The 21,424-nt window shown below is 32.7% G+C and overlaps 1 protein-coding gene across 3 annotated transcripts in view; it reads right to left on the minus strand.

Annotated features, from left to right (window-relative positions):
* Positions 1 to 20,511, minus strand: part of LOC127700824 (solute carrier family 12 member 4-like) — an 81,614-nt gene extending 61,103 nt beyond the window's left edge. Inside the window, exons 1-2 of one of the 3 annotated variants that reach the window (XM_052204508.1) lie at positions 20,029 to 20,511; positions 14,894 to 14,914 (exon numbers count right to left, since the gene is read on the minus strand). In XM_052204508.1, coding sequence (XP_052060468.1) covers positions 14,894 to 14,914; positions 20,029 to 20,152 — 145 coding nt within the window. In that variant the 5' untranslated portion in view covers positions 20,153 to 20,511. Of the gene's footprint in view, positions 1 to 4,432; positions 5,335 to 14,893; positions 14,915 to 20,028 lie in introns of those variants that run through there. The other 2 variants (XM_052204506.1, XM_052204507.1) reach the window with 2 other exon arrangements.
* Positions 20,512 to 21,424: the final 913 nt, after the last annotated feature.

Here is a 21,424-nt window from a genome sequence, read left to right on the forward strand (position 1 = left end):
ATGAGGTCAAGGTCAGATGATACCTGCCAGACAGACATATACACCTTACAATCATTCCATACAACACAAATAGTTGACCTATTGCTTATAGTTTAAGAAAAACAGACCAAAACATAAAAAACTTAACACTGAGCAATGAACAGTGAAAATGAGGTCAAGGTCAAATAAAACCTGTGAGACTGACATGTACATCATAAAATATTTCCATACGCCAAATATAGTTGACCTATTGCATATAGTATTAGAAAAAAAAGACCAAAACACATAAACTTAACTTTGACCACGGAACCATAAAAATGAGGTCAAGGTCAGATGACACCTGCCTGTTGGACATGTACACCTTACAATCATTCCATACACCAAATATAGTAGACCTATTGCTTATAGTATCTAATATATGGACTTGACCACGAAAACTTAACCTTGTTCACTGATCCATGAAATGAGGTCGAGGTCAGATGAAAACTGTCTGACGGGCATGAGGACCTTGCAAGGTACGCACATACTAAATAGAGAATATCATATAGCTTTTTCAATATCACATCCGTATCAACCTGAGACACCAATATAATCCCAAGAGCTCTGCTAGAGGGATTATATTGGTTGAGGGTTGATACGGTGTGTGATATTGAAAAAGCCATATCATATACACTTTATTATATACATATACCTCAAGTAGATGTTTTTTTATGTGACATGACGTCATACAGATAAGGAGGTTTGAAATGACGTCATACAGATTATAGGTTTGACATGACGTCATACAGATTAGGGGTTTGATAAAGCCTTTGCAACATTGACTGCAATCGATGACGGGACATCATACAGATTAAAGGTGTGTTAAAGCCTTTGTAACCATGCTGATATCGATATCATCACGGGTGGCTGATACAGCATGCTTGCCAATGATTGTATTTCGAATACAAATTATCTGTATTTACTACTAAGTATATAATAAATACAGTTATCCTATTACTCATAATAAGAAAGAAATTAACATTACAAAAAATGTTAACTTTTTTTTCAAGTAGTCACTGAACCATGGAAATGAGGTCAAGGACAATGGACATATATGACAGACGGAAACTTCATAACATAAGGCATCTATATACAAAGTATTTGAAGCATTCAGGTCTTCCAACTTCTATAATATAAAGCTTAAAAGAAGTAAGCAAAGTAAGAACTGACCTCCAAACGATCCATGATTCTGTAATGAGGAGTACCCAAATTGCATCCATGCTTAAATTCACATCCTCAAAAATCGAATTACAGATAATTTGTTTTATTTCTTCAAATATTTCAGAACAATTTGAGATTAATCTATGCTTACTATTCATCTTTTAAGAAATGGAGCCTTGTAACATATTTTATTTGCTCATTTTTAAAAGATGACCTTTTTGTGGACATCGCATGGCGACGTTTCAACATTTTCCCTTTACCAGTGAATACTTCATCTGTTGGTGTATACTGTGAATGTTTTGTGTATATTTAAATATATTAACCTATGTTGAAAGACGTGCATAATGTCAAATCATAAAAATACAAATTGTTTAGTCTCTAAGAAAACTTGTAAGATTTCCGCTGCTACTTTTGCTAAATAGGTGCAATTTGGGTACCGTGACGTTAGCATTAATTCTTAGTTTGCTGAAAATGCATGAACAACAGGTACTTGAAATTGAACTTTTGACCTTAGTTTTGGTCAATTTTAAATTTCTGTCAGACTTCCTCATCTGAGTGAAGTAAACTGAAGCACTCCTTACCATACTCAACAAGAAGGACTTGAAATCTGTTAATCATTTTAGCCATTTAATTATCAGGATGAACTTGTTATAATCATTTAATCAAGTACATCAAATAAATATCTATGTTTGATAACATTTGATTACATATCTCCCTGGCTGAGATTTTAGACAGATTTGTAGTCAACAAAACCAAATCAAAACACTTGTTAGAGGATTTAATCTGAAGGGGGTACATACTTTTTTATTTCTTCAAAAAATACTTCTTTTATTAAGCTTGAAGTGTGAAATATTTGTACATCTTCTGTTAATCATTTCATTAAAAAATATATAAAAGTGCTTAGTTTTATATCAATAAATAATTAACCTTAAGCTTATCCTCAGACATAAAACAAAAGTTTGTATAACTTTCAACTGTACATGTGATGGGAATTTTTCCAACAACTTTCATCTATTTTGGTAATTAGATGTTCCAAAAGAACCTGCTTTGAAACTCAATACTGAAAGAACCTGAATTGTAACTCAAGGCTAAAAGAACCAGGCTAGAATAATTTGAATTGTAACAAGATTAAAAGAACCGTAGTTTGATAATCTGGTACCCTGATTCACTTATTGTTAATACTATAATAATCACAATTCTAAATTTTGGCTACACATGTTTTGATGTTAAGATTTACTAAGAGTTTCATAGGCAGACTCCTTGCCCCCCTACCACAAAAGTTTGTGAATCTTAGTGCATTTTTTTTATTTTTACTGCTTGGGCCCAACTTATTTTTCAGTGGGCCCCTCTGCCCTACCCCCCTTTATGAACTACCTAGATCTGCCACTGGGTATTAGTCTTTAATAGTCATGGCAAGAGTTTCAGATTCAGATGGGATTCTTGAAAGAACCCAGTGTTCTCCATTTGGATTTTTAGCATCAGGGTATTGTACCCTCTGTATAAACATCTATGTCAGTTAATGATGTCTGCAGCCAGTACTTAAAAACTGGTTGGCATACACACTATATATAAAGCAAGACACTGGAGTTCCTATCTATAGTACATGTGTTACATATATCCCATTATTCATGTCGCACAGGCTATGATTATGTTTTATATTGGAAATAACGTGATCATGTTTAATTCTTAGCTTAGTTCTCAGATACTAATTGGCCCTCAATAGTGTTACTTGGTTTAAGAATGCATCTTTAGCCTTCAACAAAAATCATGTCACACTTAGCTTACAGTTGACACATAAGTGACTTATTTCATTTATGTAAGTGACTTGGGATCTCAAGTACTAAGTGGCTTACAATCAAATTTGTTATCTTATATCTGTGGGTATGCCAGCCTCATGAAAAAAGTAGTTCACTTGTAGGCACAAACCAGTCCTCTTTTTCTCAATAAAACATTTCCAAATGGGACTTATCACCAATATTTTACTTGCCAAGAGCATATATATAGCTGCAACATGTGGGGTGCCACTTTAAGACATTGGGCTTTCTGCATGCTTTTTAAAACAATTTTATTGACCCATTGTATATTTTCCCATTGAGTTATAATAAGTATTAGGTCCTAGTTCAGCTCTTGGGTTCTAGGTCAGGCCTACAATTATAACTATGAAGATCCATGTTTAAAAGCATACAGACTCTGGCCTACATTTCAAGCTTCATTAACTTACATAGATGTGAAGTTTTAAGACAGAGCTCAGCATCAGATACTGTTTGGCCTATGAACATTTAAAGATGCATCAATGGAAGTATAAAGGCCTCTTACCAAAAGTTAGTCACCCTTAATTATCTTTCATGCTTCAAGGAATTTGATTAAATTTTTGTAAATTTTAATGAGCAATGATTTAAAAGAGAGGGGAAAGATACCAAAGTGACATACACCTTATCGCTATTTGTCCGCCATTACTGGACATCACACAAGTTCCCGTAAAATTTTGACGTCATAATAGAAAATATCTGACGCCACAATGGAAAAGTGATTGTTGTATGACGCCAAAAGTTCGAGCGGGACTAATTCTCGGGTCAAGCGGGATTAGCTAGCGATAAGGTGTATTCAAACTCACAAATCAGAAACAAACTGATAATGCCATGGCAAAAAACAAAAAAATGATGAAAAGACAATTAACAGTAGGGTATTTAGATGGATTCAATGGTCTTATGAATCCCACCAAATGCAGTCATTTTAACCATCATGTCAACGCTTTTTGTATCATAACATCGTGATGATCATATAAATTGTAAAAAAACGATTGGGAGAATTATGGATGATATTTGTAACTTGCGATTACCTATGTTTTATTTATTTCATCTACAGCTACAAGTGCAATATAATTTGCCATAGCACCACTGAAATTATCTTAATGCAGTATTTTATGATTACCAGTCTGCTAATAATTCTATTTTCAGAAACAGTCATTGTCCTTGTCAGTTTGCAATTCCAAAAATACAATATTCTAAGATGCACAATTTTTACAAGAAAGTTAGTCAGCTGTGTTTTTTTTTTTTTTAATTTTTGACTTCTTTTTTTACAGTGTCATTTTTGCTTGGCAGACTAGGTATTCTAGATTAATATTGCTGTTTTATTCCTAAACATTGATTCAAATATTAGATTTATCATTCATGAAATTTCTAATGCAAATATAATAAATGAAAAGCATTACTGTTTTGATACATGTCAATGAATAAAGGAAGTAAAAACCTACCATTTTGATCTGTGGAATCTTTTTTATCCGTTTTAATATTCAAAGGTTGTTTTTCCTCATCAAATTCTAAATCCACTACCACAGGAGTCACTTCAAAACATTTTTTCTCTGTCACAACATTAATCATAGGAATGCCATTTTGGGGGTCGTCAATATTTTTCCCCTCCACCTGTATAACAGGTATCTCATGGTACTGAGTGGTATCCTCTTTCACCATTATGCTTACACGTAAAAAGGAGCAAAGATCCTCACCTTTTTGGAATGTACATACAAGGAAGATTTTAAATCAAAATTTCTCAATATTCTTTCCTTTATACATAGTTTTTAAACTGCCAATCACTAACAAAATGAAATAGAATACCCTCCTTCGATAGAAATTTCATCAAAAGAATTTAAATCCAACAACCATGTCTCCTGTGGAAATGATCTACTCCAAAAGGTATCATAAAGAAAATAAATTCTAAAAACTGCTCTGAGTATTTAAATATTTACTTTTTTAATATCCATGTGCATTTAAAAAGTTTTCTTATACTCAAACATATGGAAAAGTATGTATCCCATACTGACTGATTTTCACTGATCCATGCCTCACAAGCTATCTATCTCTAATTGTTTTCCAACAGATCTGATAAAATCACTTATTACCATTGATCATCCTTGACAAAACTCCCAATCATCCGTAAAATGATGAAAATCACAAGAAAAAAAAAGAGAAAGTCAATAGATCCACATTAATCCTAATAAACAATGCACATCCGACCACAGGAGGTAAATTAGGAACATCTGATACCCCCTGCCCAGTGTACTCTTGTTAGATAAAAGTTTCTTAAAAACTCTTTGATGTTCAATATCATAATTACTCATATGACTAGATTACAATCTATCAGAATCTATATATAGAATATATTTTTCATTCAGACAAATAAAACACAAAAATAAATGCGCATATCAATAACTGATGTTTAAAGTAGCTAAAAATACAAACAAACCCCACATAAAGTTAAATAAACATTGAACTTTTATAAAATTAGAAGAAAGACAAACAAATGATAATTTGATTTTGTAGAATACATATGTTCCAAGCGTATTAGATTTATTCTTCCCTTATCTCACAAATTATTTGTTTCAATTAATAGACAATGGACTATCTGATGTAGTGGGATGAAATTGAATTCTACATTTCTCATTAAATTTTATCCCATATATTTCTAAAAAAAAATTTGTAAAAAGAAGCAGCTTCCCATCATGTCTCTGTTTTATTCGCTTTAAAAAAAACCTTTGCTTTGTTTTCCACTGTACAACTGCAGGGATAAAATAGAACATAAATTGACAAATCAAAATAAGTACAAATGAAAAAGTTTAAATACTATGTAGTAATTCTTGTAGTAGAAATGTAAATGAATTATTTTACTATGCAAATATATACTGCTTTATAACTCCATTGATTTTTCATTATTAAAGCTTCTACACCCTATGTATAAATCCATTAAAATTAACCAAGCATTAAAATCTTAACACAAACTGAAATTTAGGTTCTTTTCAAATTTCCAAAATCTGTAAAGTTCTTTCTCTTTCTAATTGTTATATGTTTCAAAATCTTTCTATCAATTTATTCAACTGCTGGTTACTGCTTTTCAAAACTCCTAAGCAGTTTTTAACTTAAAGTGCATAAAACAATTTAAAATTCAATCTAAGTTCTATCAGATTTTGTAACCTTCATTATTCATTTTGTTCGAAATCTACACCCTGTTAAAAATAAACAGTGAATCAGAAGAGATCAAATATTACATAAGTCAAATAGATTTGAACAGCAATAAAAGCATGTGCAGAATTAATTTTCAATTCTTCAAGACTTAGTAACAGTACATTAGCGCTAAAGCTCAGTTGAGTGCTGAAAGTTTGGCAAAAATTGACTATAATCAATGATACAATATCAGACCTCCATTATTGATCAGCGTTGTCTGCCACCTTCACGGTTTCTCAAAATACTTGTTTTACTTAATTATCACCTCAAATTATCTGTAAATATCAAAAATTGTCTTTTCTGCAACATATCAACAAATACTGACTGTGGGAGACCCTCATGGGTAGTCAAGGTCGTTAAACACCCCCTAACTTTGCCTGCCAACACTTGCCACTACTGGCAGCAAATACAGATTTTGTTTGATTAAGATTTGCTGTTATAAAATTTTTGCAATGTATTTTAAATTAAGGAATATATTTATATACCTTCCTCATGCAAAGCTCTGATTCCTTGTCCGGCTTTGGCTACCCGGTATACTTTAAGGTGTTTTTTGACCCGGTATACTTAAAGGTGTTTTTTGGTTTGATGCACTCTTTCTACATATGTATTAGATTTTGGAAATTGAGTAGTTTGTCCTAGAGCATTCACTGAAGAGACATTAATTGTCGAAATGCGCATCTGGTGCATTAAAAATGGTACCGTTTAAGTTATTGGAACTCCAAAAAAATAAGTTTTTGTTGGTTTGAAAAAAAAAAGAGAAAATAGTACGGTAAAATAAGTACAACCAAACAATAACTACTGTTTAAACAGAATAATACAGTCAGTCAAAGGGAATCTTATGTAAATATTTGAATAAATCAATCCAATAATTCACTTTTGTACTTAACATTTTATGAGCAATAAATGTTCAATACACAACATAAATTGTGTGAAAAGGAAAAATCTTAAGGTGGAGAAGAGCAACACAACTCTCACTGTCAATTATCTGTAAAATCTAAAAAAAAATAAACAATTTTGACTAGACATGACTAGACATGCAATAAAATTAAAGGAAATTTCATGTTCAATTGTATCATACAAACACCTACTTATTAAATCAATAAATGTCTGATAGAGAAACATTTACCTTCACATCAATATAAGTTTTCTAGTGCATATTTAAATTTATATAAACTAGTATGTTAGGTCTAAACAATAGACTAAATAGTTTTCCAATATGAAAATAACGACAGGTGTGGTAACAACTATCCACCAAGGTCTGATTGACCTTGATGTAAGAAACTAGAGGTCATCGTACTGCTTTCATCAATGAGCAAAACCCGAAAAATAGTACTTTTAGTTACTGTCAGCTAATTCAAAGCCAATCATAACTAATAAATAAATAGTGTTCCCCTAGACTAGTACCAATTGGTCCACATCCACTGGATTTTTTTGTAAAGTATGAAAAAAGCATGACCAATCTCTTTTTATCGGGGGAGGATCCATGTAGTGCTGGTGGTCCCCAGGCCCTTTGGCCCATAATTTGTGGTTTTTTAAATATATTTCTCTGTTGCCTTCTATTTTCCATGGGGCTTTTATGCCCCACTCCCCCCTTTTATAAGTCCTGGATCAGCATATGATTTTGATCTCATTTCAGTTTTGACAATTTACAAAGCTTGCAACCTTTGATGATTTATATGCTTCTGCATAATCATGTAAATCGAGGAAATGTGCAGACATACTGTTGAAATAAATTTCATTTATACCATTTCTTATCGTGGTCAAAGTTTAGCCTGCTAATTTGAATTCACATACTTATGCACACTGATTTCTAAAAAAGTCCATGCCAAATATTCTAACCTACAGAGTAGACATGTCACTTTCACAATCATTTAGATGTTACACATTTAGATCCTTGGCAATTTCAAGAAATGCCTTCAAAAATAACCTATTTAAATTAAGGCATGCTTTTGCACTTTAAAGAAACAAAAAGGTCATGTAAACCGTAGGAATTTTTTTTTCTCCCATTGAATAATTATGGATATTAGATGTTGATGAAGACTATGATTGTTAAAGTGACAAGTCTACTGTGAAAGTGACATGTCTACTGTGAAAGTGACATGTCTACATTGAAAGGGACATGTCTACTGTGAAAGTGACATGTCTACTGTAAAAGTGACATGTCTACATTGAAAGGGACATGTCTACTGTGAAAGTGACATGTCTACATTGAAAGGGACATGTCTACATTGAAAGTGACATGTCTACTGTGAAAGTGACATGTCTACTGTGAAAGTGACATGTCTACTGTAAAAGTGACATGTCTACTGTGAAAGTTACATGTCTACTGTGTAGTTAAAAAGGATAATAATGAAACTGAAGAAGGCCAGTGGCTGAAATCTCTTAAAAAATGGAAAAATAAAGAAATTAAAATGTTATCTATTGCAATGGTTGTGCAGGATTTTTAAGTTTTATCAATTCAAATAATAAAATTATGGCTTGAATTTAATTAACTGAAGTTCCTTCTCAATTCTCTATACTTTCCACAGCTCACAAATTAGAAATATCAAATCAAAAATTTTGGTCAAAACAAATATGATTGATGAACTCCATAGCAAACAATTACAGATTCCCTACTGATTCTACAAATCTGTGATGGGCTACTGTCAGATGAGTCCTATTGACGAACTTTCATCACTGTTGGGTCACGGATCAATGCAAACTCAATCCAATGTTATTTGTTTCAATAAATCTAATATTTCAGACTGTGTACAATATATATTACATCAATTTCTGGTAAATACTTGTCAAATTTGTGATATTTTTGTCAGATTTGTATGTAAATTAGAACATACCTTGTGATATGACTGCTGTTTGTTTAATATTTTAATAATGTGATGAGAGATAATAACATAATAACACTTTCTTATTATACTTAACTTAAAACTGAAAAATAAAGAATTGGGAATCAGGAATTTATTGTAAAAATCTATGTGCAAAAGAATCTGATTTTACAAAATGACTTACTGCTTAATATGTGCTTGATGATTAAAAATAATTTTTAAAAACATTAGCTGCTGACAATTAAACATATTAGTTTTCTCAATTGAATCATTTCATATTTTTCATTTCAGGGCCTTTTATAGCCGACTATACTGTATGGGTTTTCTCATTGTGGAAGGCCGCATGGTTGCCTTTAATTGCTTACATCCACTTCATTTGAACTTTGGTGGATAGTAGTTTCATTGGCAATTATTACACATCTCCTTATTTCAATATTGGACCAAAATAAATCGTCTCCCTTTGCAAGAAAAGTCAAATGGAGTTTTTTAGGGCATATGATACAGTTACAGGGGAGATAATCTAAATTGTCTCTATAGGTAACCTGTTAAGGGCATACAATATAGTTACAGGGGAGATAATCTAATTGTCTCTATAGGTAACCTGTTTAAGGGCATAAGATACAGTTACAGGGGAGATAATCTAAATTGTCTCGATAGGTCACCTGTTTTAGGGCATATGATACAGTTACAGGGGAGATAATCTAAATTGTCTCTATAGGTAACCTGTTTTAGGGCATATGATACAGTTACAGGGGAGAAAATTTAAATTGTCTCTATAGGTAACATGTTTAAGGGCATACGATAGTTACAGGGGAGATAATCTAAATTGTCTTTATAGGTAACCTGTTTAAGGGCATGTACGATACAGTTACAGGGGAGATAATCTAAATTGTCTCTATAGGTCACCTGTTTTAGGGCATATGATACAGTTACAGGGGAGATAATCTAAATTGTCTCTATAGGTAACCTGTTTTAGGGCATACGATACAGTTACAGGGGAGATAATCTAAATTGTCTCTGAAGGTAACCTGTTTTAGGGCATACGATACAGTTACAGGGGAAATAATCTAAATTGTCTCTATAGGTAACCTGTTTAAGGGCATACAATACAGTTACAGGGTAACCTGTTTAAGGGCATAAGATACAGTTACAATGGAGATAATCTAAATTGTCTCTATAGGTAACCTGTTTAAGGGCATATAATACAGTTACAGGGGAGATAATCTAAATTGTCTCTATAGGTAACCTGTTTAAGGGCATAAGATACAGTTACAGGGGAGATAATCTAAATTGTCTCTGTAGGTAACCTGTTTAAGGGGATATGATACAGTTACAGGGGAGATAATCTAAACTGTCTCTATAGATAAACTGTTTAAGGGCATACGATACAGTTACAGGGTAACCTGTTTAAGGGCATACGATACAGCTACAGAGGAGATAATCTCAATTGTCTCTATAGATAACCTGTTTAAGGGCATACAATACAGTTACAGGGGAGATAATCTAAATTGTCTCTATAGGTAATCTTTTTAAGGGCATACAATACAGTTACAGGGTAACCTGTTTAAGGGCATAAGATACAGTTACAATGGAGATAATCTAAATTGTCTCTATAGGTAACCTGTTTAAGGGCATAAGATACAGTTACAGGGGAGATAATCTAAATTGTCTCTGTAGGTAACCTGTTTAAGGGGATACGATACAGTTACAGGGGAGATAATCTAAACTGTCTCTATAGATAAACTGTTTAAGGGCATACGATACAGTTACAGGGTAACCTGTTTAAGGGCATACGATACAGTTACAGAGGAGATAATCTAAATTGTCTCTATAGATAACCTGTTTAAGGGCATACAATACAGTTACAGGGGAGATAATCTAAATTGTCTCTATAGGTAACCTGTTTAAGGGCATACAATACAGTTACAGGGGAGATAATCTAAATTGTCTCTATAGGTAACCTGTTTAAAGGTGTTATCCATTTATTTCTCAAGATAGTTGTTAGTTTGATTGTTTGTTGGTGAAGAACACCACTTTCAAGGACCATGGCTATGATCATGGTGACCAGTTTTCATTGGTGGAGAAAGGAGGAGTTCCTGGAGAGAACAACTGACCTTCAGCAGTCTCAAGGTGATCAAGATCATTATAAATAAGAAGATGTGGTATGAGTGCCAATGAGACAACTCTCCATCCAAGTCACAATGTATAAAAAGTTAACAATTATAGGTCAAAGTACGGCCTTCAGCACGGAGCCTTGGCTCACACCAAACAGCAAGCTATAAAGGGCCCCAAAATGACTAGTGTAAAACAATTCAAACAGGAAAACCAACGGTCTAATCTATATAAACTAGAGGCTCTCAAGAGCCTGTGTAGCTCACCTGATTCTACTTTGGTTTTGGAGATCATGTAAAAATAGATTAAAATCATAACAGATATTCTAATGATGATTGAGGCCCAATTTGGGTTAATATTGGCCCCGTAATTTAATCAAAAGCAGAAGACTTTTGTAAAGTTTACATAAATTACCAATAAATTCATTGAAACTGTAGAAAATGACTTTATAAGGACAATAACTCCAACAAGATGTCAATTGACAATTTTGCTCATGTTGACTTATGTGTAGATCTTCTTTTCTTGATATTTTTGCAGTTTACAGTATAACTCAATCTATAAAGATACATGTATTAAGGTCTTCATCAGCACCTCATAAGGAACATTTATGCCATGTTTGGTTTCATTCCATTCAGTGCTCCTCTAGAAGAAGCATTTGTATTTCCCATAGGGTCTTATGTTGCTAAGTCCCCTGCTGGCGGCCATCTTGGATGATGGTTCGGCTACAAAGTAACAACACTTGGTCAGCACCAAAATCAGTTTTGATTTCATTATATTCAGTGGTTCTCAAGAAGAAAACATTTGTATGTATTTCCCATAGGGTCCTATGTTAAACTTACTCCCCATCCTGGCAGCCATCTTTGATTACAAATCATTTACAAAGTAACAACACTTGGTCAGCACCTCAAAAGAAACATTCATACCATGCTTGGTTTCAATCCATTAAGCAGTTTTCTAGAAGAAGACATTTGTATATATTTCCGATAGGGTCCTTTGTTAAACTAAGTCCCCCGTTGGCGGCCATCTTGGTTGATGGATTTGCTACAAAGTAACAACACTTGGTCAGCACCTCATAAGGAACATTCATGCCATGTTTTATTTCATTCCATTTAGTGGTTCTCTAAAAGAAGACATTTGTATGTATTTCTCATAGGGTCCTACGTTAAACAAAGTCCCCCCTGGCGGTCATCTATGATGATGGATCAGCTTCAAAGTAACAATACTGGGTCAGCACCTCATAAGGAACATTCATGCTATGTTTGGTTTTATTCCATTCAGTGGTTCTCTAAAAGAAGACATTTGTATGTATTGTCTATAGGGTCCTATGTTAAACGAAGTCCCCCGCTGGCGGTCATCTATGATGATGGATCGGCTTCAAAGTAACAACACTTGGTCAGCACCTCATATGGAACATTCATGCCATGTTTGGTTTCATTCCATTCAGTGGTTCTCTAGAAGAAGTTCAAAATGTAAAAAGTTAACGACGACGACGAATGACGATGACAGGCAACGATGAAGACGGACGCCAGGTGAGCTAAAAACGAGAAACGAGAAACACTTATGAAACCACACCAACAAAAGACAACCACTGAACAACAGGCTCCTGATTTAGGACAGGTGCATACAAATGCAGCGGGTTTAAACCTGGAGAGAACAACTAACCTTCAGCAGTCTCAAGGTGATCAAGATCAAGTCTATCAAAGAGGAACTACTTTTACAACAATGAACAATTCTTTATTTTGGTCACATATCAATGTTTATCAAATTACCAAAATAAACATGCATTCAAGTTACTAAAACTATAAAAAACAAAAACAAAAAAACATGCTAAATAGTGATATATATAATATATATATAGTGAATAAAAGGTGATGTGAGAGTAATAACTAATAAATGTCAATAAGACACTTATCAAAACGATGCAAGTTGGTAAAAAAAGGTCTACAACCATATGGTCTTCACCAGATGTAGATTTAAGAGGATGCCCCCACTTATGGAGCTTCATATATAAATGCATAGACTTTTTACAAGTATCACTCTAAAGCATTGGCTGGATCAGCATCTGTTCACTATCCAATATATATGCACATGTATACATGTACTTAAAACTAAATATTTTGACTCTTATTTTTAATGATAATCAGGACAGCAGGGTTTCATTTTCAAACTGCATATCCTTCAAAATTCATCACATGTATGCTTTTCTGCAACAAATAATATTTGACCATGCAATTATTAATATGCCTAGAATCGTCTGCAATCTCTCTGTCTTCTGGTGGCTATCCTAGTAGGATGTAGGAATGTCTTCAACATTTGTGTAAGATGAATTTATTTGTTTTGATTTGATTCCAAATGAAAAACTTTCTGTTTGCATACATCAGCAGCATGTCATCATGCAAATCTACATTCTGCAGTAAATAGCTTTCAAAAATAACGTCAATTACTTTAAGGTTGGGCTAAATCAAATTAGAGTAAATAGGCAGGAAAATAACATAACAAAACAAAGCAAGCAAAACAAAAATAATCAATATATCAAACTAAAGAAAATACAAAACTAAATGTGAAACTACTCTGAACCAGACTTGTATAAAAACAGAACCACATAAGAAACTCTGTACTTAGGTTTTTTCTTAAATACTAGTGGGTGTTACTGTATTAACAAATACATTTAGTCAGCTTTCATATGTAGCCAATATGTTAAATGTTTTTCATGGGATTGACGTCCAACAAAATTCTATCTGGGCTGCTTATACAGTTGCTTATTAAACATTTGTTTTAAATCTTGATCACTGGTTACAAATCCCACTCAAAACTGTGACTAAAAATTTAGAATTAAAAATGCAGAAAAACTAATGGACACAAGATATCTTTGTTTGGAATCCAGATTAGTGATCAGTTTCACAATAAATCTTACAACTAAAATAGATAGTGAGTTGTGAACAATTCAGTATACTTACCATCAACTTTAGTCGTCAGATTTTTTGTGAAACTGATCACTGATCGGCAAATTAAAGTCAAGCTAATATGGATGGTTCAGAGAGGTTTCACCTTTATCTTATCTACGTAAATATAACCTAAAACGGTACCATATTGATTTTGAGACAATGATTTTAGATCTAAGGTTTGTTAGTAAATTGAGGAAGCAATAAACATGATTAAAGGTGCAGTAAATCAGGTAAACATCTTTAGATCGGGTATTTTCCATTTGAGTGCTGAAAATACACAAATCATGTAACAGATAAAAGACTTTACAAACACATTGAATCATGGTACAGTTTTAGTAATAATAGCTAGGGTGGGAATGCACTTAAATTTTGAAAGCTTACTTTTAAATGTATTCAGAAGTACAATGTCTGAAAGATCTAAAATCCTTAGGACTACTTGTTCATTGACAATTTGTGTACAATGAATTCAGTATTTGTTTTAATTTAGATTCAAAACGAAAACCACATATTTCATTCAAGTAAGCATTGGAAAAAATTATAAATAGTGTTATAAAACTTAGGTCATAATTTTGACATTTTCCAGTAAAATTAGATTTAGATCTCTTTTTTTGTTTTTTCAATGCATATCTTTGGTCCAATGTTTCAGGGAAACAACATTACTTCAAAATCAGGTATTTACTCCGATCAGAATCAGGTATTTACTCTTATCAGATTTGGATAACACACAGTGCTAATTCTGGCTTCTTACTGGTATGGGTTAAAATATATTCAAATATATAAAGCAATGCATTCCCATCCTTTCTGGTGTTAGCAAATAAAAATAAAAAAGTGCATTTACCATAAATGACCTGGTACTTTCCTGGAAAACAGGGGACACCAAGGTTTGCAAGTGGTCACACAAAATATGAAAAAGACAAGAAACACAAATCACTACAACAAAAGCGTGCTTGTCAAATACTGGAAGTGTTTGTTAAACAAGTTTATAAGTAAATGAGAAATAACATTGCTCAGTTCAGTACTACACATCCAAAAGAAAAGAAGACTCTTGACAGTCAGTATGAATTTAAACAAAGATACTGTAAAATCTACACAGCAGTTTAAATAGGTTGCAACCTGATTCACTATCATTTTTCTAAAATGATATTATTACCTGCTTAAAATGAGCACATTTTTCATTTTAATAAATCAGATTCCAGCATTTAGAATATTAAAAAAAGGTCACTTGTTTTTTTCTATGGTTTATTGGAGGGGTAGGATAATACATACAAAGGATATCAACACTTATCAAAAACTTTTGACAATACAACAGAGAACAACAATCGCCAACACCTGACCCCTCCAAACAAATGGCCAAATGCTTGGGCCTTTTATAGCTTTCTTCAATGTATAGGTTTTGGTCATTGTTGAAGGCCTTACAGTGCGATATAGGTATAACATCATTGCCTTTTGGTTGTTTGAACTCTGGTGGATAATTGTCTCATTGGCAATCATCATACCACAACTGATTGCCTTATTTTTATATACAAACGAAGACAAGCAACACATGATCCTAGTAGTCTGACTTGGTATAGGCATAAATTTGGTGGGGTTAAACGAGTTAAAGGAATGAACAATCTTCTCTTTTTGCCTTTCTAGACAAGCAAGTGAATGACAGACGTAAAAAGGCATTAAACGGTATAGTCTATTTTTGTAGTTCCTGACAAAAATGTGATGAAATTTCATACATGGCCATTACTTGTAAGAATATATCTATTGAAAGTATTCAGTAAACAGGAACTTGAGGAAGCAGATGAGGGATGAACCTGAAAATAAATCACCAAGTATAGCCTGTTCACATGAAGCTTGATACTAAATTTCAGGCAGCTCTTATATGTAGTTCATAAAAAACAGGACAAAAATCTTATACCTTGTCATTCTGCGTAAGAATATACAAGTGTTTCGTAAAGAGGAATTGGATGAAGGATAAATCTGTAAAATGCTTCATAAAACATAAATGGAGAATGCTCACATTAAGCTTGATACTAAATTTCACAGGAAGCTCTCACGAAGCTCTGATTTGTGGTTCCTGAAAAAATTTGAGACCAGAATTTTATAGAACAGATGGACAGACGTTAATATTTTTAACACAACATGTTAATCACATCTTTAATTGAAATAGGTAGAGTCTATTCTGGGAAGGTAGAAATAAGCAGGGCAAAAATTTCTATTTAAATAAAACTATAAACTTGTGCTCTGACATTTGTGAACAGCTAGAAATGGGAAAGTAGGTATATAGTTCTGCTACAGTAATTCTATTTCTGAATGTACTTTGTTATTGGAAGAAGCTGGTGTTGATGGCAGATCTTTGTATGTTTTTGTATAATTAATAGTCAGCAATTTCATATCAAAGACTGTTATATTAAAGTATACATGTATATAGGCTATTTTTTTTTCAGAGACAAGTGCCTATGAATTAAACTTAGAGGAAATACTTGAACTGAATATATTAATGGGAAAATATTTTAAAAGGTGTAACATATACAGTTTCTGCTTTGGAGATTTTTTTCAGAAGAAAATTTCATTTATACAGACTCAGGAAATTAATTTTAAATTTAATTTTTCTGTGATAATTCATGCAATTAAGAATTTTGATGCTAATTTCATGCAATAACTTTCCATTTGTTTTAATATTAAATTGTCTTATAATCATTTTTAACAATCAAAACAAACTATAAATAATAATGATACACATATCATATATATCCTTCATTTTTTTGTCCTTGATCATATCATGCTTATGTGAATTCAAAATTAATCTAATAATAAATTAACAACAGCAGAAACTGTCTGTGTTCAACTGTACAAGATTGTGAAGGGAATGTGCTGAAAAATAAAACTGTACAAGATTGTGAAGGGAATGTGCTGAAAAATAAAACTCACAACTATAGTCTGTATGCATAATTCCTGTCTACAACATATATACATGTACCTTTGTATGATTCAGAATGGTAAAAAATTCAATACTACATCTTGTACATGCAAGAATATTTGGGGATACATGTACATTAGGCAATTCTAAAAATCACTTTTGAAAACACTATTAAAATTTGAGTCATTCTATAGACAAACGACCTACAGTTTTCATGAAAGTTTTATCACATCACTAAAAATCATAATAAGCCTGGATTTGTGTTAAATAAATTTTCTGGTCCACTACAAGATTTCCTTGAAAATTTTGGACACTGGTCCCTGGTTTGTCACCATCAGACATGTAAAACAGTTAGTGATTTGTGAGGATCAATTTCTATATTATATAGAGATTTTAATTTATTTTTAAATGTTTTAATCAAATGCATATTAAATTTGACAGCAGTCATAAGAAAGATAACCCACATTGATTCTGGTAAACAGATTTAAATACATAGTATTGATCATGACTATTAGCAAAGTTGGCTAAAAACCAGTCAATACTAGCATTGACAAGGCAGGCAGTATTTACCGTCAAATACTGGCAAATACGTATATATACTGGTTAATTGAAATTTTGATGGGCATTATGAAAAAACTTTATTTAAGGAATGACTATAATATTTTTCTGTCTATAAAGAAATAACATTAAAAATATGGTGCACACTGAATAACCCGTGTAGCAGGTTATTTGAAAGTGTACACCACATGTTTTAGGTTATTTCGAATAGACAGAAAAAATATAACAGTCATTCCTTATAATTTAATTCTAAATTCAATTTTGAAGGAGTAAATCATGAAAAAACGTTGATGACGTCACATGACAAAATTATGTCTATGAGCCATAAACAATCATTTAAAAATTCATGTTATTGCAAAAAGTTTCAAAAAAATTATCTTGATTTTTTTGTTTCTTTTCATGTTGTTTGTATTGATGATGAGAAGACCTAAATCATGAATTAAGGAACTGATATTGATTCTCTACAGAACTTTGGACTAGCCCTGACCAAAAATGAGAGTCTTGGACATGTTTGAAAGGTCCCTGGACTTGTCGCAAAAATCTATAGGTTGCACTTTGTAAATACAGCTGTTTCACAAACCACGCCTCTTTTGGGGAGATATATAATATTCATAGATATTTTGTTTTGATTATGTACTGGTTCCCAGATATGATCTCTATGTTGCATCTCATAGACATAACTTGGGAATGTTACCAGTATAAATACACATGGATAGCGGCTAAATTGAATTCTGAGGAAGACCCAAAGTGAAAGGAGGGGTAGTACAGAATCTTAGTATAAGTTTAAACTCTTGGAAGTTCTGGGCATATAAATGTTCAAAATATGCCGCACAGCCCTATGTTTTGACCTTTGAAAAAAATAGTTGTGCATATGAACTTTCCATTCTAGGATATAATTTTTTACGAAACTTCATAGTAAAAGTGGCACAGTTTTAGCCGTAAAAGGAGTTCCTATGGGAAATTGCATTGTCTATATTTAATGAAATGCAACCTACAGTGAGTCTCAGAACCCTGTGAGCACATATACATACCAGTACTTGTAGTGTACATGAACATATTGTAACTAATGTAACATATACATATCATGATTAAAAACAAAAATCTTATCATTACATGTATATTATGCTTACATTTTAAATGATTATTAATTTTTGTGGCATTTCATTACAAATTAATTTCACAATTTGAAAATATCCGGTTATCAAATTCAGATAAGTTCATTATGTATACACACATGTATATAGATGATTTATGCACCTCATAATTAACTTATCATAATAACTTATGATTATAAGAAAAGAATGCAATTTCATTTTTGTGAATATCCAGAGATTATGTGAAGACATGGTGCAATAATTATAACTCAGGATGTCCTAGGTTAAATAAATATATTATTATATATACATGTACAGTAACATACATGTATGTAGATGAACAAAAGCATTTGTGAAGAAAGCAAATAAAATTTATTGAAAACTATATGTATTGAATGTGGTACAATGCAATATTCCCATAGGTGCTGCCATATTGGTATTTTCTTCACTCCTATTCCTAAAATATATGTCATTACAGAGTTTAGACTTCTATGTAAATTAACATTGCTGCCTACATATATGCTGTACCAGCAGTGGTTCCCAAGGCTTTTAGAAATCATCTGGACATTTGGTCCAGTAAACCATTCTTTTTAACTGGACCAGACTCTTTTTATGCCCTTGCCGAAGGCGATGGGGACATTAAGTGTTACCCTTGAGCGTCCGTCCCATTTTTGTTTCCGCACTCTAACTTAAGTTTGCCTCATACAAATCTTATGAACTGGGGGCATTCGTGTCCTCAGACACATTCTTCTTTTACTTTACAGGACTTTTACACATATAATTTGGACAAAATAAAAATATTTACTGGTCATTTGGTCCAGTAATGCATATCACTTAACTGGACCAAACCAAGTTTTACTAGACTTTGCCCAATGTCCAGCGACCTTGAGAATGACTGTACCATTTGTTATCACTCTATACTTGGGCAAGTACCTGAACAATGTAGTGTTGAGCTAGAAAAATATGAATTGGAATGTATAGTTAGATGTAGATGCATGGATCTGGAAGTGGTAAGGCAGATCAAAACAAGTGAATCTGTGAGCTACTGCTCACTACTGATACCCCCGCCCACTAAAAGTATAAGGTTAACAGGAAGTTGTTGAGTGATGAATCTGAAAACCCATCACACGGTATATAATAGCTGACTCATATAAACCCTGAAACCAAATTTCAGAAATCCTTGTAATGTAGTTCCTGAGAAAAATGCGACGAAAAACATTCATTGGACGGACTGACAGACAGAGGTAAAACAGTATACCTCCACTTTTTTAAAGCAGGGGTATAATGAAAAATATTCATGTGACTGATGGACGAACTGACGGACGGATAGACAGAGGTAAAACAGTATACCCCACTTTTTTAAAGCAGGGGTATAATAATTATCAACTTCTTGTTTTATAATTATTAATATACCTTCTGTTATATTGAGTTGTACACTGTTAATAGGAACTGCTCCATATGATCCATTATCTTGACTTTTTTCTCCTATTCTTGATTCTTCATCAGCCTTTGTAACTGTAAATCTTTGAGAAGCCATGATTTTACAGACTTCAACAGAAAGAAGTTGTTTTGGAAGTCGTGAAGACGATGTTGCGAGATAAACGCACCGCTCCTTACACCTTCATTTTCAAAAGGCAAATTAATAACACAGTTCCGTGTAAAGGATAACAATTATACTGAATAATTGATTGGTATTACCTCACAGCCGGCGATAAAAAGTCTGGAAGAAAAATCCCTACTTTTCAGTACTTTTTATGTATTACATGAATATTTGCGCTTATTTTTATACTATGTGTCGTGTTAATGGGATACTTAGCCACAACTTTTCCATTCAACATTCCATATTAATAATAAACATTTATTTATAGCTGGATGTTATCATGTTTCCATTTGCGTGTCATAAAAACCGGAAGTAGCAAAGTACTGAGACAAGGAAAAGACAACTAGATTTCCCGCGGTAATTTTACAAACTATTTACCAAGATTTAGTTATCTTGTAAATGCCAAAGAAAAATATATAAATTTGTGGATGAATAATACAAAAAAACAAAAACAAGTAATTAAAAATAATAATATTTACAAAATTTAACATCTGGATTAAATCAGTTGACAAAGAACACTTTGTGTAAGTAGTGCTCTGAAGCTGTCAACTGTGATTGACTGTACTATGGCTATTGTTAGCATGATCCATTGAATGATGGTATGTGAAAAAAATACCATTTATATGTTTCCTTTGTGGTTCGTATATGTCTATAAGTATTTGGGTGGTTTTGTCTTGTTCTACTGTCTGTTGGTAATAAAATTTCAGATGGTATGGAATTAAGGCCGTGAATAACTTTATAAAATATCATTAGACGTGTTTTAAGGCAGCGTTCAGCTAATGTAGGTAGTTTTAAGTTGTTCGTCATATTTGTAACACTACTGGTGTTATGGTAGTTACTACAAATGTACCTAGTTGCTCGTCTTTGAACCATTTCTATTTTTTTAGTAGCATCTTTTGTGTGAGGGTCCCATAAACTGCAGCTGTATTCTAATTTAGGTCTGACTACTGCTTGATATGCTCTGGATTTAATGTCTGTGTTTGATATTTTTAAATTTCTTTTAAGGAATCCTCAGTAAAGATTAGTTTCCATTTGAAATAATGTTGTCATAATGTAGGTGGTTTTCTTGATATGAAATCTTATCCAAAACAACCATATTAGTTCAGAGGAGAAGATTACGAAGAGACAAACGCAGCAGATAGCATATCTTCACCACAGAGACAATATACATTAGACATTAGACATTAAACATTATTTTACCAATCATGT

This window comes from Mytilus californianus, unplaced genomic scaffold (assembly GCF_021869535.1).
Source record: "Mytilus californianus isolate M0D057914Y unplaced genomic scaffold, xbMytCali1.0.p SCAF_5, whole genome shotgun sequence".
Taxonomy (NCBI): domain Eukaryota; kingdom Metazoa; phylum Mollusca; class Bivalvia; order Mytilida; family Mytilidae; genus Mytilus; species Mytilus californianus.